The 25023-nt window shown below is 43.6% G+C and overlaps 1 protein-coding gene across 2 annotated transcripts in view; it reads right to left on the minus strand.

The window, feature by feature from the left end:
* Positions 1 to 4655: 4655 nt before the first annotated feature.
* The window catches only part of PIGR (polymeric immunoglobulin receptor), a 32846-nt gene continuing 12478 nt past the window's right edge, over positions 4656 to 25023 (minus strand). For both annotated transcript variants that reach the window (XM_044000120.1, XM_044000121.1), the window contains exons 2-11: positions 21968 to 22044; positions 19693 to 20037; positions 16774 to 17433; positions 15293 to 15619; positions 13058 to 13372; positions 10148 to 10250; positions 9344 to 9465; positions 7668 to 7793; positions 7221 to 7279; positions 4656 to 6045 (exon numbers count right to left, since the gene is read on the minus strand). In XM_044000120.1, coding sequence (XP_043856055.1) covers positions 5947 to 6045; positions 7221 to 7279; positions 7668 to 7793; positions 9344 to 9465; positions 10148 to 10250; positions 13058 to 13372; positions 15293 to 15619; positions 16774 to 17433; positions 19693 to 20037; positions 21968 to 22007 — 2196 coding nt within the window. In that variant the 5' untranslated portion in view covers positions 22008 to 22044 and the 3' untranslated portion in view covers positions 4656 to 5946. The remainder of the gene's footprint in view (positions 6046 to 7220; positions 7280 to 7667; positions 7794 to 9343; positions 9466 to 10147; positions 10251 to 13057; positions 13373 to 15292; positions 15620 to 16773; positions 17434 to 19692; positions 20038 to 21967; positions 22045 to 25023) is intronic.

Genomic DNA, 25023 nt, shown 5'->3' on the forward strand with positions numbered 1-25023 from the left:
AATAGGAAGTGTCTGGGGTAGGATTTGAAGCCAGGTCTTTCCGACTTCAAGTTTAGCACTCTATTATGGCACATGGCTTCAATACTTACTTGAACACTCCCAACAATCCATGATTTTGTCAGTTGAGTTATTCCCTCCACTAAATGATAAAGCATTGTACCTGGAGTCAGGAAGACACAAATTGAAATAAAACCTCAAACACCTACTAGCTGTGTGACTCTGGGCAAGTTATAAACCTCAGTCTACCTCAGTTTCCTTAACTGTAAAATGGGGATAATAATAGCACCTATCTCCCAGGACTGTTGTGAGGATCAAATGAGATCTTTTTTTTTTTTTTTTTTTTGGTGAGGCAATTGGGGTTAAGTGACTTGCCTAGGGTCACACAGCTAGTAAGTGTCAAGTGTCTGAGGCCGAATTTGAACTCAGGACCTCCTGACTCCAGGGCCAGTGCTCTATCCACTGTGCCATCTAGTTGCCCCAAGATCATATTTTTGAAGCACTTAGCATAGAGACTAGCATATAATAGATACTTAATAAATGTGTATTTCTTTCCTTTCCTCTATGTGGTACCATGGTACTAGAGGAGAATTACACTTGGCTTCAGAAGAACTTGTTTTGAATCCTGGCTTCACTACTTCCTTACTCGTACCGTCTTGAGCAGGCTAAGTCTCTGTTTCCTCATCTATAAAGTGAAGGGAGCTGGGCCAGATTATGTCCCTTCCAACTTGAAATCTATGGCCTATGAATTTTAGTGCATAGTCTTCATGGGTTTCTGTGGTTGAAAAAAGTTATCCCCCAGTGGTCACAATGAGAGAGTGGAGCAGAGGGTTTGGTTTTTTTTTTTTCCATCTCCACTCCTGCCCTGATCCCCAAATAGAAGATCTGGCCTTGTTTGGTATGTGGCAAAGAACAGGAACATGGGGTGGATGCTTGGAACAATAAGCATTTCACAGGAGCAGTGCCCAAGGCCTGGGGCTCAGAGTTAGTGGGCAAGTGTGAAGTCTATCCCGTACGTCAAACATGTTTGTTAGTTAAATGATCAGCCTGGTCAGCAACTGTGAACCAGTGATCACACATTTAGATGAGAAAACTCAGATTGGATCCCCAAATAACAGAACTTGAGAATTCCAAGGGACCCCGTCAGCCATCAAGTCCAACCCATACCACAACGACCCCCACTCGAACATAACCAAGTGGCTTTACAGCTTCTCCTCGAAGACATCTAAAGAGGGGAGCCCACCACTTCCTGAAGCAGCTCCTCCCACTTCTGCACAGCTCCTGTGATTGGGAAGTTTCCTCCTGATATCCATCCTAAATCTGCCTCTTCCATCCTTTGTTGCTGGTTTTGCCTTCTGAGGCCAATGTAGAACAAGCCTAATCCCTGTGTTATGTGTCAGCCTTTCGGACACTTGAAGACAGCTCTCATGCCTGTATAAGTCTCTTTTCCAGGCTAGACCTGCTCAATTGCTTCCATTGATCTTTTTATGACATGGACTCAAAGCCCTCCATTCTCCTGGCATATTCTTTTTTGTTTGTTTCTTTGTTTTGTTTGTTTTGTTGTTTTTAGTGAGGCAATTGGGGTTAAGTGACTTGCCCAAGGTCACACAGGTAGTAAGTGTTAAGTGTCTGAGGCCGAATTTGAACTCAGGTACTCCTGACTCTAGGACCAGTGCTCTATCCACTGCCCCACCTAGCTGCCCCTCTTCTGGTATATTCTAACTCAGAAAAAAATAGATTTTGAAAAGAATCCAATGCTGAAACCAATTACTCTAGTGGAGACACATTCCACTTATGATCTGGACCCTGCAGACTCTAAACGCTACCTGGGATTCTTTTTTTTTTTTTTTTTTTTTTTGTGGGGTAACAAGGGTTAAGTGACTTTTCCAGGATCACGCAACTAGTAATTGTCAAGTCTCAGAGGTCAAATTTGAACTCAGGTCCTCCTGAATCCAGGGCTGGTGCTTTATCTATTGTGCTACCTAGCTGTCCCTTACCTGGGATTCTTTATAGGGAGTCAGCTACCTGTTCAGAGCCCATAGGGAAGCCTGTCCTCTTTGTACTTTTCAGATAAGGAAGCAGCCAAGACCCAAGCCACTTCTCAGCATTTTTCTATGTGCCCTGGTATTGAGAAGCTCCTGGCTTATTCTGAGGAATTCATCCCACGCTGGCAGAAACCACCAACCAAATTTCACCTATTTCATAATGTTACAAGGGGTTGGTTCTGGCACAAAGCATGATCACTGCTCACCCCAATACCAGGACCTCAAAACTCCAGGGGGCAGGGTCATATCCCACAGCTCCTCAATTCAATTATTTGACCCCCCCCAGCTTCAGTCAATTAGACTCCTAACCCACTCATCTTCCACCTTACTACCCTAATCCCTGTCAGTTTAAGGCATCCTCAATTCTTCAAGTTTCTTGCAAATCTGGACCTTTCTTTTGTCCTTATCAGTCAATTAATGTTCATTTACTAAGCACTTATCATGTGCCAGGCTTTGTGCTACTCACTGGGGATACAATGAAAAAGGCAAAACAGTTCCTGTCCTCAAGGAGCTTATGTTCTAAGGGTGTGTGTGTGTGTGTGTGTGTGTGTGTGTGTGTGTGTGTGTGTGTGTGTGTGTGTGTGAGAGAGAGAGAGAGAGAGAGAGAGAGAGAGAGAGAGAGAGAGAGAGAGAGAGAGAGAGAAAATATATGAATTAGGACATAGGATATACAATTATAGGGTAGGTGAAAGGTAACCTTAGAAGGGATGACAGTATCAATTGGGTTCAATGGGAGGGGAGAAAGGACCAGAAAAGACCACTTGTCATCATAATCTACCTTTTATCATTCTTATCTGTATAATGGTTGTATTCCTCTTGGTAGATTGTAAACCCAGACCATAAGTAAAACATGTAGAAAAAGTGGTCCAAGCACCAGGTTCTTGAAAGCAGGGACTATCTGTTTTAGTCTTTGTAAACCCAGTACCTGAGTAGCAGCATAGAGGGGTGGATAGAGAGCCAGTCTTGAAGCCAAGAAGATCTGGGTTCAAGTCCTGTTTCTAGCATATACTGGCTATGCGACCATATTGACTGGGCAACCTCTCACTGCTCTAGGAAAGTCTCTAAGACTGCAAGTTGCAGAGGTGCCAATCTGCCCTGGTAGAAGGGATGTCCTAGACCAGTCAATTGAAGGTCCAGCCCCTATCTCTATGCACTGTGTCTTATCCACAGGGGGAAGATAACAAATGCTTGTTGAATTGAATTGGGCTGCTGGGGCTACTGAGGCTGAAGATGGTCCCAGACCTACTCAACACTTTTTCTTTCATAAGAATAATATCTACCATTTTAGAAGGCACTTATTATGTGTCAGACTCTGAGCTACTACTAAGTGCTTTACCAATATTATCTCATTTGATCCTTATAACAACCCTGTGAGGTAGATGATATTATCCCCCAATTTACAGATAAGTAAACTAAGATAAGGTTTAAGTAACTTGACCAGGGTCACACTCCTAGCAAGTGTATGAAGCAGCACTTGAATTCAGATCTTCTGGACACCAGGTCTAGCAATCTATCTACTTGCTGCCTGCTCACACAAGAGCCGTTGGTTAAGGTGAAAGAGGGGCAGATAGGTAGCAGGGTGGATAGATCACTGGCCCTGAAGTTGAGAGGACCCGAATTCAAATATGACTTCAGACACTTACTACCTGTGTGACCTTGGGTAAGTCATTTAACCCCAATTGCCTTAAACATTCAGGGCCATCTTTAGGCATTCTGATAACATATCTTTCCACTGGACTCAAATATCTCCCGAGGAGAAAGTGAATCTGGTGACTTTATACAGCCCTTTCTCACTTTAATCCAATTCAGTGCAAGTCATGACATCCATCATGATCCTTTTCAAGAATGAAGGACAAATAACAACATGAAAGACATGGTATTTGCACACCCCAATGAAGTGGAAAGAACATCAGACTCTATCATTATCTTCTTGTGAAATTGTAGGCAAATTGCCCAATCTGCCTGTGACTTTAGTTCCTCTTGTAGAATGAGGATAAAATAACACCTCTCCCCTACTTATCTCATAGGAAAACCGAGTCCACGAGGAAAAATAGTTTTGATAATTTAAAGGACTTTGACTGACTTAGGGATCCTGAAGCATTCGGTTCAAGAAATTCAACCTGGTTTCAATTTAATTGGACTCCAAATCAGAGTCTTATGAGCTCAAAGTGGATGGTGGTCCAAGCCATGTTTTGATAGGATTACAATTGCCTTCTCCTTTCTTGGCCTTGGGCCTTGGAAATCTTATAAGGCTCTTCATCAAATCAACGCTGAAAGGCAGGTGAGCGATAGCAAGGGAATTTGTGAGGGTGGTGAGGATGGTGTAAGGGCTCATCTAGAAGGAGTGGTACATGAGAGTGTCAATGTGAGAAATCAGAGATCTATTTTTTTTGCTTCTTTTTGTGTCCCTGATGCTTAGTATAGTACCCGGCACACAGTAGGCACTTTGTTGAAAAGTCATGACTCTGTGATTCCATTTGGGATTTTCTCGGCAAAGATCCTGCAGTGATTTGTCATTTCTTTCTCCAGCTCATTTTACAGATAAGGAAACTGAAGGAAAGCGGTGAAGTGATTTGCCCAGGGTCACTCAGCTAGAAAGTATCTGAGGTCAAATTTCAATTCAGGAAGATGAGTCTTCCTGCTTCCAACCCCAGCGCTCTATCCACTCAGCCACCTAATCACCCAAACACTTTTTTACTGACTGACAAAGTATCTTGAGAAGGAACCCAACTTAAGTGCAGTTGGAACAATGACAATCATATTTAATCAGTAACTTGAATTAGTGAATCATCAGGTTGCTACCCATGGGTGCTGCCTTAGGTTGTTGTTATTATTCAGTTGTTTCGGTTATTTCCACTCTTTGGGACTCCATTTGGAGGTTGGTTGGTTGGTTTGTTTTTTGGCAAAGATCCTAGAGTGGTTTGCCATTTTCTTCTCCAGCCTTGGGTTAGAGAGCTCAAAGAAAAATCCCAAAGCCATTTATTGAAAATCATCCCCTTTCCCATCCTATTCATTGGCCCTTCCCCACCTTCTTAATCTGTAGGGTGATTAGCCTTCTCTTAGTCCCACATCCAGGAGAGATAGGATCCTATTGGAAAGCCCATTAAGCATTTCCAAGGCTTCTGTTCTCACTTTTTCCTCCCCTCTTTCTAAAGTGTCAAATCTGCCTCCCCTCCCCTTACCATCTCCTTTCCAGCAATGATAGTGCAAAGAACTGGAGCTTCTAGTCCCAGCTCAGCTTTGTGTCCCTTAGGAAAGAAATTTCCTCTCACTGGAGCTCAGTTTCCCTTTCTGTAAAATGTGGCAGGTGGGCTGCACTATCCCGAAGGTTCTTTCTAGCCCTAATATTCAAGATTTCTCTGAATCCCAACAGAAACATGAGTTGGGTGAGGGCTGGACATGTGACAAGCAACTTTCTTCTAGGGAATTGATCAAAATTTCCACAAGAGGAAGGAAAAAGTCCCTTTAATCAGCTGAGTGTGGAATGATGGTGTGATGGGAGGATCTTAGATCCCACTGCTCTTTTCTGAATAGAGACCTAGAGAAATGATTTCACTCCTGGACCTTTAAAATCAGAACAATTCCTTCAAGGTCTTAATTCTCTCCCTTCCCTACACTGCCATGGGTGGGATTCAATGGAAATTAAGCTGATGAATTGTTGAATCCCCTACCTTCTGAGGGAAAAAAAGTTGAGGAAGGAAAATTGAGCCTAGGCTCAATTTCCAAGCCACAAACCCTGGTCAGGGAGTCAACCAAGTCAGGGGAAGGTGAAGAAGGCAGATGTATAGACCACATGGAGCAGAGGGGGTGCTGGGTTGCTGATAGGGTCTAGGTGATCCTGGAGGTGATTGAGCCAGAGAGGGAGGGCAGTGGTGGGAGACCAGATGCAGACAGAGGAATCTGGCTAAGCATCACTGGGGCCATCCAAGGAAATTTCATTGGCCATGTTGTTGGACTGCAGCAGGAAAGTGGTGTAGGCCATATCTGCCTCTTCCTTGGAAGACTAGGAGAGAAACAACAGGTTTCAGCTCTTTTTCTGTCAGTGGGGAGAGGAGAGTGAAGGGGAGAGCTGAGTGGAGGGTGCTGAAGCCATCGCCCATGCTTCTGAAGTACTCAGAGGCACAACCATTCACTGCCTTGTAGAGCCCTGACCTCCATGTTAGACCCTATTCGGTTCTTATCCTGCCCACTCCTCTACCCTAACCTTGCAGGGAGGGGGAGGGGGAGGGGGAAGGAATAGAGAACAAGAGGGGTGGGGTTGTCCTGAGGATCAGAAGATAGAAACCCCTAAAAATACCTGCCCTGGTCTCACTACCCTCTTTTGACCTGTGGAGCAGAACAGCCTACCATCCCTGTTACAGGATGGGGGCAGAGAAAAAAAAAATGGTACAACCAGAGCTTGCCTTCTGGCCTCAGCCTGGGTGGGTATGGATAGACAGATATGTACGCATGAGCATGTACAAGTACATACACACACAAACACACACACATACACACAGAACAATACCAACCCAAGGGAATGTAACAGTATTGGTAAGATTTTGTATTGTCTCTCTTATTCAAATGTAAGTTCCTTGAGGGCAGGAACTGTTTTACTTTCATACTCATATCCCCACTGCTGAGTATTGTGCTTGGATCTTAGTAACTTCCTAATAAAAGTATTTTCATTCATTCATAATTTCAGGCATTGTAGCACCGTCCCTCAAATCACACTTTATTGGCCACTGCCTAGCCTACCCATGCTTAAAGATGTGTTGAGTAACACCCTTAAATGGGGTAAGCACTCTGGACCAATACCCAGGGGAAAAATACAACACCTGATCGCTTGACTGCATTTTCACAGTCTTTTCCTACCTCCTACTCAAAAAGGAAGAGTTAGCCTTAAATGCAGCCCACGCAGCACCCCTCCCTTTCCTTCCTCTCCTCTCTCTCCCTCCCTCCCTCCCAGACACACACGCATACACACACACACACACACACACACACACACACACACACACACACCCACCATCACTTCATCACCTCCCAGAAGCAAGATAAGACTTAAGACTGTAATATTCTGTGAAGAGGTTTTCACTCTCTCCATACTGGTGTCTAAAAGCCCCAACAGGTAGAACTGGCAATACCTAGTGCCAACTCTCATCTTATTATAGTGAAGTCTACAGACTCCCTCCTTACCCTTTTGGCTTGCTTAGGTTCTTGGATCTCCTCAGGATTCTCAGTCTGAGTGATGAATTCTGTGGGAAGAGTAGAGAACTGTTTAGGAATTCCCAGAGAAACCACCCATCATTCATTTTATCTTCTCTTCCTAATATTCCTGCCTTATTTTAGAACCGGAAATAATTAGCTTAGAGCACCCAGTTCAATTCTATGATTCTACAGTTAGGGAAACATCCCATCTAGAGCTAGGGCAGGGTGGAGCCCGGTGAGATTAAGTACTTGTCAGTGGTCACACAAGTACTCAGTGAAAGAATTAGTATTCAAAACCCAGGTCCTCTGTTTCAAGAATCCATGCTACCAGGTGAGCTCATACCCACTTTTCCCCACACTCCCCATCCAGGCTCTGTCCTCCCCAGAGAGAAATAATGCACACTCCTGAAGTTTCTCTTGGGTAAAAAGTCATACCATCTTCCCCTCCTAGAGTAGTCTCCTGAATCGAAGCTCCCATGTTGTCATTGGATCCAGACTTCCTGGGGTTCTCAAGGTCTGACATACTGAGGTCAGCTCTATAGCTTCCAACTGAAATTCGATCTGTCCAAGGAAAAGGAATTAAGTTTGGGGATGCAGAGGAGAAGGGGAAATAATAATAGATAAGGTTTCCAAAGCACTTAACAAATATCCTTACAACAACCCTGGGGTGGGGAGTAAGTGTTATTATCCTCATTTTACAGTTGGGGAAACTGAGGCAAATAGAGTGACTTGCTCAATGTCACACAGCTAATAAGTGTCTGAAGTCAGATTTGTACTCAGGCCTTCCTGATTCTATGTCCAGCACTCTATCCACTGGGTCACCTAGCTGCTTTAAAAACTCTTGGAGATTCAAAATAAGATTAAACTCTGGAAACTCTATGCCACAGCCAGAACTGGGATGGGTCTGACTGTATCCCAAAGTGGAACAAAATTGTGTGATAATTGTACCTCTGTCCCCTCTGTAAGCAGGGATTTCTTTTTAGGAGGAGTGGTCCTGACCTGTGACCTTTTTGCTAAACTGATCTTTTTGCCCTTCTTTACAAATTCATGTCCCATTTCTCACCTCTGGGCCTTTGCACAGGCTGTGTTCCCTCCTTGAAATGCTCTCCTTCTTCACTTCCAACTCAGAATCTCTAGCTTTCTCCAAACCCCACCTCAAATGCCATCTCCTATTAGAAGAATACCCCATCCTCCCAGATGATGGCACCACCCCCTCCAAATGGACTTTGTATTTATAGGTGAATATTGACATATGTACCTGCTACTTCCTGGATGGCAAGAACTGTTTTTAGTTTTATATTTGTAGGACCAGCACTTAGCAACATGCCTGGAACAGGGTATAAATCCTTGCACACTGATTGGTTAAGCAGTGAGAATTCCCAGTGGAAGCACTCTTTGCCTGCATAGACTGGTAACTCTTCAGGATTTGAGACTAACTTGAGTCCCTTAGTGGTTATGAGATTTGCCAAGGATCACACAGTTAGTATGTATGTGTCTGAGGCAGAACTTGATCCCAGATCTCTATGATTCCTAGGAGGGCTGCCCTCTTTCAGATAAATAGTGTCAACACCTAATAAATAAATTAACAATCTAAATCAATTAATTAGTAAGAGTCTTCAAATCTGACCTCAGACACTTAACACTTACTAGCTGTGTGACCCTGGGCAAGTCACTTAACCCCAATTTCCTCACCAAAAAAAAGTCAATGATGCCTGGCACTTATAGTTCTTTATAACTCTAAGAAGTATATTTGCATCCATTATTTGCTTTGATCCCCAGAATAACTCTTTGGACCACGGTGTCATTATGCTCATTTGGCATATGGGGCAAACTGAGGCCATAACCAGTTAAGTGTCTTGCCTCTGGGTTATGCAGGTAGTATAGCAGAACCTCAACTTCTGAGTCTCTTATCTCAAAGTTCTTTACCTAGACCTTTCAATTTCAGTTATTTGAACTGTCCATGGTAGATACCTGTGCTCATTAATAAAACTCGGCAAAAGAGAGAAAGTGAAATTTGTCCATCTTTTTCTACCTTTGCTGAATCCTTTATACTCTCTAGTGCAAATGAGTTTGTGTGTTTGGGGTATCGGGGACTGACATGGTGAACTCACCACTGAACCTCCAACGCCGGGCTCTGATTACTCCCAATGCCACTGCACCCACGATTAACACCAGCGCCACAGGCACCAGGGTGGAGACCAGAACTGTGGAGCCTCCACTGTGTTCCTCGGTGCTGGAATGAAAAAAGCAGAGAGACAAATTTGTGGGGGGAGGGCTGGCAATAGGGAGGATGGAATGATGGAAATAGGAGGTGTTCTAAGCTGCCTGGAAGGCAGGTTGGAGGTCAGACTTCTTCTATCTCCCAATGTGTGTTAAGACTTTGAGGGTATGTTAAATAGATCATAAGTGCTATATAGGTTTTCAGGGATCCCCTCATCCAACTCCTTCATTTTCCAGAGACTACCACAGCCCAGAGAGGTGAAGTTCACCCCCATAGGTAACGGCATAGCTGGAAATTCAATCTAGACTCCCAAATTTCCTTAGCCATCCAGCCAATACTCCAGAACTCTGATTTTAACTCTGATCCCCACTTCCTCTGATGGCTTGACTTGAATGGTGGTTGTCCTATCTCTAAATTCTGAATTTTTTCCTTCTCCTAAGAAATTAAATGATTCAAATTATAAAAAATTTCCCAATTAGTGGTGGGGTACCAAGTGGGACATAATTAAGACTTCTTTGATTTCAGAAAAGGACCTTCTAAGCAAGGAACAAGACCATGGGGATAGCTTCAACCTTTTGCATATTCAAGCCAGGAAGCTGAAGAATTCCTCAAGAGGGCATGGTCTCTCCATGTCACCCTGCCTGTGATCTGACCCAGAGTAACCTGCCCCTAGTAAAAAGAGGAACTTGCTGACCTCCCCGGATCTGTAGGCACTTCAGGCACTTTGCCTCTGACTTCAGGATTCACAGCATCTTCATTTAACACAGCATTGACTGGCCGGATGGCATTCCTGGAGGCTGAGGCAGAGTTGGTCATAGGTTATAGATTATACAGAAGAAAAGAAATGGCCACTCTCAGTTTTAAGAGAACCCCAAAGGAAGATCATAGATTCAAGACTATCAGAGCTAGAAGAGACCTGAGAGATCATTTAGGATCAAACCTCCTCATTTTACTGATAGGGAACAAGGCTAATAAATGTTAGGGCCACCTTTAGTGGCTCCTAATTAATTACCTACAGAATAAAATACAAATTCCATAATCTGGCATTTAAGACTCTCCAAGTTGAGTTCCATCTCCCCTATGCCATATTATTTTCTTCTGCTTCAATTTAGGCACTCCACTATGCTCCTGCCAAATCAGATTGTTAATCATTCCCCATCTGACCTTGCACTCCTAGCTTCTCAGTTAATCCATCAAGTCATTCTTTCTATCTAGAACACACTCCTCCTTCATCTTCACTTGTTAAATTCCTCTTCCTTCAAAGTCCAGCTTAGGTGTCACTTCCCCTTGCAAACCTTCCCTGATTTCCCTCTAACTGAAAGTGATCTCTTTCCTTCTCTAATTTTCTCAGAACCTCCTGTATCCTGGAGATCCCTCTTTTGCTTCTCATCACATTCCACCTTGGACCATGTTTATTTGGGCTCATGCAGGTAGCTCAAGTTTCTTGAATGAGTTATGTTCACCTTTCCATACCCAGAGTACCCAGCACTCTTCTTGACACATGGTACCAGGAGTGTTGGGTGGTCATGGAATTGAAGGTCATATAATCAGCAGTGCTCTCTTCTCAATCGATCACAATTGTGGATTGCTCTTGAAGGATTTATATCAAAGTTTGGGAAGAGATCTATCTGGGTCTCTGGGATCAGGGAACCTATTCTGGGTCCTTGAGTTATGTCAGTCAATACTTTTCAGGGTTGATAGTGAGAGATGGAGCAGAGGGATTGTGGGATCACAGACCTAGACTTCAAAGGGCCCTCAGAATTCATTTAGTCCAACCACTCATCTTAAAGATGAGGAAATTGGGACCCAGAGAGATTCAGTGACTTGCCCGAAAGTTGCACAGGTAAATTTCTCAACTAGAGTAAGTGACAGATTCTGGATTTGAACCCAGGACTCATGACTCCAAATACTGCACTTTTTCCACAAAGGACTATCATGGGGCCACTCTGGTGGAGGAGAAGGGAGAGATCTAGCCAAAGAGGAATAAAAAGTGCCCTCTAGCTTGTTTGAACCTGTCTTTGCCTGTTAAGGCTCAAGACCCCTTAAAGCATTTTCCTATGCACGTGTTGAGGCCAGTTTCTTCAAAGAATCAAAAGATTCCTTCCCAGCTACAAGGTTCTAGAAGCCATCTGTGGGAGGGGGTGAATAGGTCTGTAAATGCTGCCCTCTGGTGGTAGTTTGGCAATAAGCACAATCTTAGAACAACTCCCAAGGAGCACCTAAGAGGTGGTTAGAGAGCCCAGGATGGGGTCAGCCAGGTCTAACTTTCCTCTCCATGGGGTGATTTCAAGGTCATCTACCAGCTGACATACCTGAGATACCAGACTTCAAAGGGCATATTCCACCCCCACCCCCATGCTCCCATGGGAAACTTTCACTTTCATCTCACACTGTTGATAAAAAAGTTTTGTGGGGTCATAGATTAAGGTCTGTATGCATCCTTAAAGGTCCTCTAGTCCCAACCTCCTCATCCTACAGATGAAAAGATGGAAGTCTAGATAGTAAAAGCGACCTGCCCAATGGCACCCAGATAATAAGTTCCAAGAGTAGGATCTGAACCCATGGCTTCTGACTCTATATCTGGTACTCCTCTTGTTACACTAATAGTCAAACACCTCTCAAAGTACCTTGAATATAATTGGTGCATCATGAATGTTAAATGAATGGATGAATGAGTGAGCAAATGAGTGAGAGAGATGTTGGACATCGAGCATGAAAGACAGAGAGAGACAGAGAGAAAGAGAGACAGAGAGAGAGACAGAAAGACAGAGACAGACAGAGACAGAGACAGACATACAGAAAGACAGAGACAGACAGCCAGACAAAGAGAGAGACAGAGACAGACAGAGAGACAGAGACAGAGAGAGGAGGGAGACAGAGACAGAGATGGAGAGAGAAAGAGACAGAGACAAACAGAGAGAAGACAGAAAAATAGAGCTAGATGAGAGAAAGACAGGAGAGAGAGGAGAGGAGAGGAAAGGAGAGGAGAGGAGAGAGAGAGAGAGAGAGAGAGAGAGACAGAGAGAGAGACAGAGAGAGAGACAGAGACAGAGAGAAGAGACACAGAGAGAGAGAGAGAGAGATGAGAGAGAAAGACAGAGATAGAGAGAAATACACAGAGAGAGAAGAGAGGAGAAACAGAGAGAGACAGAGACAAACAGAGAGTCAGAGAAGAGAAGAGAGAGACAGAGAGAGGAGAGAGAAAGACACAAAGAGAGATTGAGAGGAGAAACAGAGAGAGAAAGACAGAGAGAGACAGAGAGACAGAGAAGAGAGGGGGAGAAAGAGACAGACAGAGAGACACAGACAGAGACAGAGGGAGACAGAGACAAAGAGACAGAGACAGAAAAATAGAGATATAAGAGAGAGTCAGAGAGACAGAGAGGGATAGAGAGAGAGAAGAGAGGAGAAACAGAGAGAGACAGAAAGAGACATAGAGAGACAGAGAAGAGAGAAGAGAGGAGAAAGACACAGAGAGGGAGAGAGGAGAGAGAAAGACAGAGAAAGAGACAGAGAAGGGGGGGGGCAAATAGTAAAGGGTGGGCCCCAGACTAGAACTCGGGATGTATTGTCTGGATGTGTAGATTCTAGACACAAGGCTTACCCTCTTCCACAGACACATAGACTGCCGCCGTCTGTCCGTAATGCTGGCCCTGCTTCACCCCACACCAATACCACCCTTCATGAGCCCTCTTGACAGGATTCAGGGCGAGAGAAACAATCTTGCTGTTTTGATTGCAGTCCACAAAGGCCTGGCTGCTGCCCTCCTCCTGGGTGGGCAGGGTCTCACATCCTTGGTTGCTCCATTTGCACCAGTATTTCTCATAGGAATTAAACTTGCAGGGGAAGTGGCAGGAGATGTTGAGAGACTGCCCCAGCGAGGCTGTGACTGTCTTTGGTTCTATAAAAAGTGGCTGACCTAGGAATAAAGGAGAAGGCAAAGGTGATGATGGGGTGGTGAGAGGAAGGGCATCAGAAGGGAGGTCCATGCAAAAGTGTCTAAGGCATGACTGTGATAAGCTAAAGAGCGGGTCTGGCCATGTCACCTTCCTACTCAATAAATTCCAGTGCTTCTTCAGGATCAAAGTAGAAAATTTTCTGATTAAAGCCCTTCCAAATCTGGCCTCTTTCTACCTTTCTAGTTTTCTTAGAGGAAACTGAGATTCCTAGGAGTTAAACAACTTACATAAGATCACACTGCTAGTGGATTCTGAATGCAGATTGAACCATACTGTTTCTAATTTGGGCTGTCTTTTTACTTCTTTTTTGAGGTTTTTCCCTTGTGCTCAGATTCTTCTTTCACAAGATGACTAATGCAGAAATATGTTTAATGTGGTTGCACATATATAACCTATATCAGATTGCTTTCCATCTTGGAGAGGAGGGAGGGAAGAAAGGGTGGGAGAAAAATTTGGAACTAAAAATCCTATGAAAACAAATGTTGAAAACTATCCTTATATGTAACTGGAAAATAATAAAATACTTTTATTTATTAAAAAAAGATCACATAGCTAGTAAGTGACAGAATCATTATTATTCAGATAAATATACTATTTATTATTGAGGCAGTCTGGTCAGACTGAGTCCCTTCTCTCAAAAGCAAGAAGATACCCGCAGCAACAGGGATTGTAGATGTAACCAATGGTCTCTGAAAAAATTGAACCAAGTCATATGTGCAAACACTGAGCCTAGTCATGATTGGTGTATTTGAAGGTGCTCTCTTGGAACAGCCTGTGAAACAAACTCCAGGATCACCTCTAAACCATAATGAGTCATGGAGTCAGGGGAGAATTATATCGCATATAATAGATGTTTAAATAAAATGACTGGTATTTTAAGGATATTTGCATCATCAGTGTGGGTACTTCTTTAGCTGACAATTAAAATAGGACCCCTCTAAACCTTAATAAATGTTTTTTTTTTTATTAATTGCTATGGTCAACTTTCTAGAGATGACCTTCTCTGCACTCAAGAAGACTGATCCTCTAATGGAAGACATATGGTCCTTTACCAGGTTTAAAAGTCCTGGCATTACTTTGTGTTGCCTCTCACTGCATTGAACACAATATGTAAATAATAACGATATTCAAGTATTTTATCACTACTGATGGTGACTTCCTGGACATCCATAGGACTGGGTCATATGGGATGGATGCATTGACATCAATGTGTTTTCACTCCCTTTCAGTTCTTTTTAGTTAGTACAGAAAACTGGTTGGTCTGTTTGAGTAAAAAACATGACTTCAACTGCCAATCAGCCAGTCAACAAACACCTATTAAGTATTGTCTATGTACTAGGCACTATGCCAAACACTAGAGATACGTAGAAAGGCAAAAACCAGGTCCTGCTCTCAAGGAGCTCATAGTCTAATAGTGGAGATAGTATATAGACAACTAAATAGAGACAAGATGTCTACAGGATATATTGTATATTATCAACAAAAGGAAGACACGTGCATTAACAGGGACTGGGAGAAGGTTTTTGTAGAAGGAATAGAGAAGGATGTTCTCTGATGGGTTAGGGGGATACTTGGGTGTTGAGCCTCAAAGTGTGGAAGAAGATTGTGTCTTATATAGTGATATTCCCTGGAAACTTTCCTGCTCCACCCCCTTCCCCTACCCAGGATTATTTTCTGCCATGGAACTGAAGGGAAGAAATCTTAATCTGGATTTTTGATTGGGGTGGAAGGGTAGGGAAACTGGTTGAAATATATATGGAAGGAGAAATAGCCAGGGTGATGTGATTCTGAGCATTACTGCCTGGAGCTCTTCAACTATGGGATGGTCCCTGGATAAGACTCCATATTATTTTTCTCTTTGCCCTTGACCCAACTCCTACCGTCAGTGACATCAATCTTCACAGCAGATTTCCTGTTGTGGTTCCCATTGCTGAGACACCAGTAGTAGCCTTCATCTTCAGAGGTCAGCTGGTTGAGTATAACAGTGAAGGTGCCATTCTCTGGGTGGTCAAACAGGGCCACTCTTCCCCCATAGTTCTCAGCCACCACTCCCAAATTGTCTACCAGCTTAGTGCACTGGCTGCTTCCCTTCCAGATGCACAAGTACTTCAGGGTGTTGTTCTCTTTGGGATTGTAGTGGCAGGTTATTGACACTGAGCCACCAGATGGACCTTTCAACACCAAAGAACTCTTGGGGACGGTGGTCTCTGAAAGCACAGACAGGTTGGCTAGAGGATTCTCAGCATGGTCATAATCTTGCACAGCCCCAGAACTTTTCTACCCATGATTTTAGCTGACTTATTGCTGGTGTCTTCCCTCTGTCTGCATTCTTTTCCCCCCACCAACCTCCAAGTAGAATGAGAATTTAAACAACCACTGCTGACCCCACTTAGCAGAGGATAAAATGAAAGTTTCCCAAAATGTTGGGAGAAGCCAGTGCCCAGCATCTTTTTTTTTTAAAGGCAATGAGGATTAAGTAATTTTCCCAGGGTCACACAGCTAGTAAGTGGCAAGTATCCGAGACTGGATTTGAACTCAGGTCCTCCTGAATCCAGGGTTAGTGCTTTATCCACTGCACCACCTAGCTGCCCCAGTGCCCAGCATCTTAACAAATAACCTGGACTTTTTCCTTCTCCTCCCTCATCCCATCCCCAGATTCAGAGGCATTTAAAAGTCACATCAAAATAAAACGTCTCATCCTCTGGTTTCCTATAAAATATTGTTATTATTCAGAAGGAAGAACCTTGACTGAGAGGGGTGAAAGACATTCAAACTAATCCAGAGAGATAGTCAGCTTCCCTAAAGCATAGAAATAAGATAAGGCTACTTTCTTTACCTCCACCCACATTCTCATTCTTCCGCATCACTCCCACCCTGCACACATGTGTACAAGAGTGAAAAGATACAGTCTAATTTATGGAGTAAGAAGAGAAGAAATAGGATGGGCTCCATTGGGCTCTGCTATGGTTTTAGGATTCTCAGATTCACCCTTTTGATGTTTTCTGCCATTGGGAACAGGGAGAACTGAAATCACCTGTTTCAAATCAAATGAAGGTCTGTTTCAATCACCGGCTTTCCTCCTTTGTTTCCAAATCTTTTACCCCTACTATAAAGGAGGAGCAAAATAGACTGAAATCTTCTCTTGGCCTCTCCCTTTTCCAGTTATTTGTGAAGAGAATACTAAGTGGGGATAGTAGCCAAAAAGAGGGAGAGACTCTTGACTGGAAGCTCCCTGAAGACAGGAACCAAGACTTCTATGTCTTGGGCCCTGGAAATTCTAGACACTGGTGCATGGAAGGTTGAGGAGAATGAACACTTGTACAGCCTCTTCCCCCTCTGCCTCAACTCTCCCATGTCTCACCTTCAGAGACAAAGATCTGTAGAGCTTGAACTGGCCCATCTTCAGATGGTTGACCGTCTTTCTGGGCACCACAGTGATATAGACCTGAATCTTCTTTCCTTACTTGCATGATCATGATGCTGAAGGATCCAGGCTCAGTTTTAGGGGTAAGCAGGATCCTTCCAAGAGTGGCATTATTTGTAAATCCCTTGCTGTTGATGACCAAGTCACAAGTCTTGTCTGCCCTCATCCGGCACAGAAACTTAGGTATGCTTGCCACAGTGCTTCCCAGGTCACAGTTCAAGGTAACTGACCCCCTTTGCTCAGCATAGACCAGTTCAGGTTCAGGCTCCAGCAACTTTAAGTCAACATTCTTCTGGATTCCAGTGGCACTGTCTTCTCCGACCCCACAGATATACCTTCCAACATCTCGCCTCTTGATCTGGCTGATGATGACCACAAAGACCTTGCTGCCAGTGCCACTGATCCTGAAGCGGGCTCTTCCTGTATAGTCAGGGCCCACTTTTTCCTGAGAATCAATGACCAGTGCACAGCTCTCACCATCCTTCTTGCATAAGAATTTCCTGTCCTGTGCATTCTGGGTCTGGAAAGGGCAGTTGATGGATACTGTTTTACCCACTTCAGTGATGACAACCTCAGTGTTGTTAGGGAGATTTAGACCTGCAGGACAGAGTGGGTAGGGGTCCAGGAAGGAATAAGAGAAGAACATAATTGCCCAACAAAATCCTGGCATTGAGTCCTTCCCCCACCCTGCCTCCCCAAAGAATCATGGAATTTGAGAGTTGGAAAGAATTTCAGAGGTCATCTAGTCTAATTCTTGGCCAAAACATTACTCCCCTCTACCACATTCCCAATACACCTATAGTTTGGGATCTCCAATGATTGGGAACTCCAGTTTCTCACTATCTGCTGCTTTTTTTCTGTACTGCCTCCTCAAAAAACCAAACAAACACACTGAGGGTTTCAGTTCAGTTGTTGTTCTGTTGTTTTTTCAGTCATGTCCACTCTTTGTGACCCCATTTGGGGGTTGTCTTGGCAAAGATATTGGAGTGCTTTGCCATTTCGTTCTTTTGTTCATTTTACAAATGAGGAGACTGAGGCAAATAGGGTTAAGTGACTTGCTCAGGGTCACATAGTAAGTTTCTAAGCCAGATGTGAACTCAGGAAGATGAGTCTTCCTAACTTCATACTTGGCACTATTATCCACTGTACCATCTGACTGCCCATACTGAGGTCTTAACCTATCCTTAAAAAGCTTTCACCTGATCTTTCCATCTCCTCAAGCAATTGCTTTATATATCTCCTACAAAAAGTCACTTTCACTTATTAATTCAACTTTCTCCCCATTCATTCATCCCTCAACCTGTAGTGGTCTTGTTTCTGAACCTACCACTTTGTAAAAACTGCTGTTTCAAAGGTTACCCAGATTCTTACCACTGATAAATGGAATCCCAATATTTAGAGCAGAAAGGTCCTACTAGGCCAACTAGTTCAACCCCCTCATTTTACAGATAAAGAGCTTGAGAGTCATAAAAGCCAAAGTGATTTGCCGAAGTCACCTTGCTAGTAACTGGTAGAATTGAGGTTCTAATTCGACCCTTCTGATTCCGGTTGTAATATTCTTTCCACTGTACTCTAAGTACTTGTACAATTGAACTTTGAGTCCACGCAAAGGATATTTATGTTTGTGAGTATTAAATTTCGTTTTATCAGATTTAGCCACTATTCAAGTTTGTTGAGATTGGGAGTGAGGAGTGGAGCTCAGGAACCCTCCTATCAATCAACAAGTTAACCATCCCTCTCAGCTTCATGTTGCCCATAAATTCAGTTAATATACAGCTGGAAAGAATAACATAACCTACTCTAGATCATACTGTCACCAGGGCCAGCCTAGAAAACTGTTTGCAGAAAGGGCAGGTCCCAAGCCAGATTCCAAAATATGTAAAGTTTGTCTTAGAGTCACCTGTAAATCCTCTTCCAGATCCCTCACCTCCTCAGACGCCTTATAAATCCTCAGCCTGTCCAAGACACTTCATTTGAGCATTCCATCTTGGCCTGCTTTTTGTAGCAGTGCTCCAAGTTCCAGACAGACCCCATTTCAGTCTTCCCTCTTGCCATTCCAATCCCAATTGTCCTCTGCTTTATCCTATAATTCACCTCCCTGATAGCTATGAGGGAACCAATACATGCTAATATGTGACAGGTGAAATCTACAGTGGTCTTCTGGGTACATGAGACCTTAAACCAAAGGGAAACTTAAATAGCAAGACGTTAGTGCCTTCTTCAAAGTGCCACAGACAACTAGAATGGAAATTCACATTGTTATTGTGGTTTCAGATTTATAAGGCTCTTAGTTCACAACGTTTCTGTGAAGTAGGTGATATAGATATTCTCATTCCCTCTTTACAGATGAGGTCACCAAGGCTCCAACAGGTTAAGATCTGCACAGCATCAGATCCCAATCCTTTGACTCAAGTGGCATGGATGTCCTCATTATTCCATGATGCCTCTCTAAAACAAGAACAAGGCCCATGTATCTCTGTTGTTCCTAGTCACAGAGGCTTTGGGAAATCCAATGAAGAAGAAGCAAGAAGAGGTATATTGTACCAAATTCTTTTAGACCAAGAGACTATACAGTAATCGCATGGGCTTGAAAGGAAACTAGAAGAGCTATCTTGTCCATCCCTCTGTGTCCAGGCAGGATTATCCCTGACCCACCCCTATCTCTTCTTTTTAGAGATCTCTTAGAAGATTTCACAGCTGTCCTGGGGAAGGCATCCATGACAGTGTCTTACATACCTTGTTCTATTGAAGTTTTCACTTGTTCATTACCTAAATCTGTCTTACTGCAGCTTAAATTGCCCCCACCCACCCACCCAGGACCTGTGCCCCAGAGGCAGAAGAAGTCTTGATGCTTACCCTGCCCCACCTTCAAGGTGATGTCAAAGGACAGACCCCGCCTACTTATGCCCACACCACACTTGTAGAGCCCAGTGTCTTCCTTCACCAGCTGTGAAATCTGTATTAAAAAGGAACCATTTCCTGGGAAATTGGTGAGGTTGGCTCTCCCAGTATATCTCTCTGAGACGAAATCATTTGAGGAGACCACGGTTTCACAGGAACCCCTTAAATTCTGAAGACAGAAGTATTTGCGGTCATGCCGATTAACTGAGGTGGGTGGGTAGAAGCACTGGATGGAGACAGACCCGCCTTCCTCACCGGTCACCTGTTTGGGGCCAAAGATGGGACTCTTCGTAGAAGCCACTGTGGGGGAAAAGGGAGAGGAATATGTTGAGAACTGTGAAAAGTGAAGTCTAAGTGTGGTGGCCACCACCAGGCATCAAGTCAACCTCTCTTCTGGTGAATAAGAAGCAAGCTCTAATTTTGCACAGTTAGATAATTCACTACTTCTACCAACTTATGTCCATGCAAAATGATTCACTAATAACAATTGACAAAAATAATACCAATACCCTTTGGATGTGTTCATGTTTTAACTTTCCAAGCACTCCATTCTTCCCCCCCCCCCCCGGGCAATGGGAGTTAAGTTACTTGCCCAGGGTCATACAGCTAGTACTTGTCAAGTGTCTGAAGCCAGATTTGAACTCAGGTCCTCCTGAATCCAGGGCTGGTGCTTTATCCACTGTGCCACCTAGCTGCCCCCATTCTCTATTATTTCATTTCATCCTTAGAAAATCATTGTCTACTAGGTAAGGCAGGTTATCCTCATTCCACAGATCAGAAAACTGAGAACCACAGAGAACAAATAACTTACCCAGGATTACAAAGATGGTAGAATTGGGACCCTTGCCTCATAGAATTCCTCACTCTTTTCAAAACTCAGTTCAAGTACCACCTGCTATATGAAACCTTTCTTTGCATTATTTTTTTTTAGTGAGACAATTGGGGTTAAGTGACTTGCCCAGGGTCACACAGCTAGTAAGTGTTAAGTGTCTAAGGCCGGATTTGAAATCAGGTACTCCTGACTCCAGGGCCAGTGCTCTATCTACTGTGCCACCTAGCTGCCCACTTTCTTTGCATTTTGTATTTTATTTAATTTTTATTTTCAGCTCCAAATTCTCTGTCTCTCTCTGTCTCTCTCTGTCTCTCTCTCTCTGTCTCTCTCTCTCTCTCTCTTTTTCCCCTCCCTTACCTATTGAGAAGACAAGAAATAATATACCCTTTTTACTTATGAAGTTATCCAAAATACATTTCCCCATTAGCCTCCATGAAATCTTTCCTGCCCTTGCCAAGTACTCATGCCCTCTCTCCCAAACTGCCTTGATTTAGCTACTTTGTACTTATACCATCCATACTTATGTATCTACATGATAACTCCTCTGATAGACTATAACTTTCTTGAGATATGAGACTGGTTCATTTTCTGTCTTTATGTTAGCAGTACCTAACATGGTGGCTGGTATGGAATAAGTGCTTTAAAAAAATTACTGTTGGGGGGCAGCTAGGTGGTGCAGTGGATAGAGCACTGGCCCTGGAATAAGGAGGACCTGAGTTCAAATCCGACCTCAGCCACTTGACACTTACTAGCTGTGGGTTTTTTTGTTTGTTTGTTTGTTTTTTGTTTTTTGTTTTTTTTGCAGGGCAATGGGGGTTAAGTGACTTTCCCAGGGTCATACAGCCAGTAAGTGTCAAGTGTCTGAGGCCGGATTTGAACTCAGGTCCTCCTGAATCCAGGGCCGGTGCTTTATCCACTGTGCCACCTAGCCACCCCCCTAGCTGTGTGACCCTGGGCAAGTCACTTAACCCTCATTGCCCTGTCCCCCCAAAAAATATTACTGTTGATTGATTGGTTGATTGACTACCAGAAAGCCTAGTCTCCTGACTCCCAGCTAGCACTCTTCACTAGATCCAGTGGCTTTGGAACCGGGTGTTTCTGGTCCCTATTCTCTACCTGAGCAACCTCCTCTGAAGTCCCACCATCATTCCTACCCCATAACACTCCCCTCTCCCCCCAAAACCTTAGTGTCCTCTTATGTATGCAATGTCTATACCAGGTATGGCAGTTATGGCATAAGGGAAGGATAAAAGTGGCTTCTCTGTGTTTCTTTGGTATGACAGATCAATGATAGGTGCAGGGTTTTTGACTTGTGTGCTTGGGGAAGTGTCCCATTTCAAGGTTGGAAGGAAAATGTGTCTTGGATACAGGGGTGGGAATTGGTCTTTCCATACTCACCAGAGAGAAGAGCAAGCAGACAGGCAAGGAAGAAAGCCATTGCAGCTGCTATGAGATTTTACTTCTGATCTGAGAACCTGGAAGACAATTGTGCATGAATAGGAAATGCCCTTGGTTCCAGAGGTCTTTGCTATAGAGAATGAGGGCTTGAGAAGATGGCAGGAGTGTATCTGTGGTGACATACTTATTTCCTCCCAGAACCTCCCTTCAAGGAGGGCTCCCAGAGATGACTGCATCTCTAATTCCCTGACCATCCCCCTTTTAACTTCTTTTTGTGTATGGTCTTCCCTCATTAGATTGTGAGCTCTTTGAGGGAAGGGACTAGCTTTCTTTTTCTTCTTTGCACAGAACTTAGCACAGTGCCTGACATATTGTAGGTGTTTGATAAATATTTATTGATGGCTACAAATAATTCTTCAGATTTCTGTAGCACCATTTTTGTGGAGGTTTCAAATCTCTTTATATAAAAAGTGTTGGGTTACTATTTAATTATCCAGATTTTTGATGTTCACTCATATCCTACTCTTTGTGACCCTATTTGGGGTTTTCTTGGTAAAGATACTGGAGTGGTTTGCCATTTCCTTCTCCAGTTCATTTTACAAATGAGGACACTGAGCAAATAGTGTTAAGTGACTTGTATTGGGTCACACACAAAATCTGAGGCTAGATTTCACTCAGGTCTCCCCGCCTCCAGTCCCAGTGCCCTATGCACTGTACCACCTAGCTGCCCTGGCTAGCACATAATAGGCACTTAACATATGCTTTGAGAATGGCATTGAACTGGGGCAAGTGACAGAGGTAAGATTTTAACCCAGCCCCCTTGCCTCCATAACCTACACTCTTTCCATTTTGCCATGCCAACTCCAGAGTCAGGAAGAGAGAAGACATTTATATATGTTGGTGGAGGGGCTACCCACATTGAATCAAAACATAGATCTCTGGAAGTAATGCAGCCTCTAAAGAAATGTCTTCCCTTCTCTGACTCCACAGTACCTAGTCCAAGGCTAATCACATTCTAGAATTGATTTTGACTTATTTCTCTTAAAGCCATTTTGGGGAAGGAATCACTGAAACATAGAATTTCATGGTAGGAAGCTACCTTAGAGAACACCTAATTAATTCATTAATGAAGCAGCTAGGTGGCACAGTGGATAGAGCAGTGGGCCTGAAGTCTGGAAGACTCATCTTCCTGAGTTCAAATCTGGCCTCAGACACTTAGCTGTGTGACCCTGGGCAAGTCACTTAATCCTGTTTCCTTTGGTTTCCTCATCTGTAAAATGATCTGGAGAAGGAAATGGCAAACCACTCCGGTATCTTTGTCAAGAAAACCTCAAACAGGATCACAAAGAGTCAGAGACAACTAACGACTGAACAACAACAAACAACACCAACCTGTGTGACTTTGGGCGATTCAGAATTTTGCTGGGCTTTAGTTTCCTCATCCATAAAATGAAGGGGTTGAGCTAAATGGCTTCTAAGGTCCCTTCCAGATCTAGAATTCTATGAACCCATGGGTATAGGTACTTATGACAGTGCAGTTCACAACCCCCCTGTGACTTTGGTGGGTAATAGATAGATAGATAGATAGATAGATAGATAGATAGATAGATAGATAGATAGATTGTGTGTGTGTGTGTGTGTGTGAGGCAATTGGGGTTAAGTGACCTGCCCAGGGTCACAAAGCTAGTAAGTGTCAAGCGTCTGAGGCCGGATTTGAACTCAGGTACTCCTTACTCCAGGGCCGACGCTTTATCCACTGCACCACCTAGCTGCCCCAGGTGGGTAATATTTTGAAAACTTATTGTGGCTAAAAATGATTATCACTGGGTACCAAACTGGGGATAAGATTGATTAGTCTTTGCTAAGCTAGTCTTTAGACAATGGATAAACTATCCATCACTAGGCTAGTACTCAGAGATTTCCTAGACTGGTAAGATAGTGCCAAGCTGGTGCTCTGAGGATCCATTTTGCAAGAACTCAGAGTCACGTACACAGTACCATCATCCAAGTAGGACTTTGATGGGAGACAGTGGAAACTTTACCTTTATGTATCACTTTGGACTTAATAAATCAACTTCCTTTCAACAGCCCTATAAGATAAAGCAAGGATCGGCATCCCTATTTTACAGATAAGGGAATTGAGACTCAAAGAGATTAAGTGACTTGCAAAAGATCACACCACTAGGAAGTGGTGGTTCCTGTCCTCTTGACTGTTAACTAATTTTACAGATAAAGCTGAGGCCCAGAGGGGTTCAGTTACTTACTGAGGGTAACAGGGCATGCATGGAGCTAGGAAAAGAAGCCAGGTCTCAGAATAAGATGGAATATACATGGATTTTGCCACAGGCTAGATCTATAGAGGCAGCATAAAGGGAAGGGAATAACAGTGCCTGGAGCATAGTAGGTGCTACATAAATGTTTGTACCCTTCCTTCCTTTATTATTTCATTTGATGCTCACAATATCTCTGGGATATAGGCACTCTTACTATCCCCATCTGGCAGTTGAGGAAACTGAGACAGGCAGAGGTGATGACTAAGGTCACACAGCTAGTAACTGTCTGAGGCCAGATGTAAACTCAGGTCATGCTGACTCCAGGTCCAGTACTTTAACCACTGTGCTGCTTCCTCCAGCAATGGCATAGTGGAAAGTCTTCTGGATTTTGAACCAGGAGACCTGGACTTGAATCCCAGCTCCAAAGTCATTTGACATTTCTGAGCCTCGGTTTCCTCATCTGTAAAATGATCAGATTGACCTAGTTGACTTCTAAGGTCCCTTCCTGCTCTACATCTATGAGATTCTCTTCCTTGGTTGGTTCAAGGGTCCAGGTACATGGGGCTGATGACTGATGACTGATGACCCTTTACTACATGGGGGGAGAATAAGAATTCAGGTCTGCTCCCTGCCCTTTAGCTTCAGATCCCAGCCTGAAGAAGAAAGGAAACAGGTATTTCCATGGCCTTTGCCTGGATTCAGCATTGGGAGCTAGCTTGTTAAGGAAAAAAAGTGTGTTTTTTTGGGGGGGAGGGTGGGAAGTGAGTGTTGTAAAGAAGGAAG

Source organism: Dromiciops gliroides, chromosome 4 (assembly GCF_019393635.1).
Source record: "Dromiciops gliroides isolate mDroGli1 chromosome 4, mDroGli1.pri, whole genome shotgun sequence".
Lineage (NCBI taxonomy): Eukaryota > Metazoa > Chordata > Mammalia > Microbiotheria > Microbiotheriidae > Dromiciops > Dromiciops gliroides.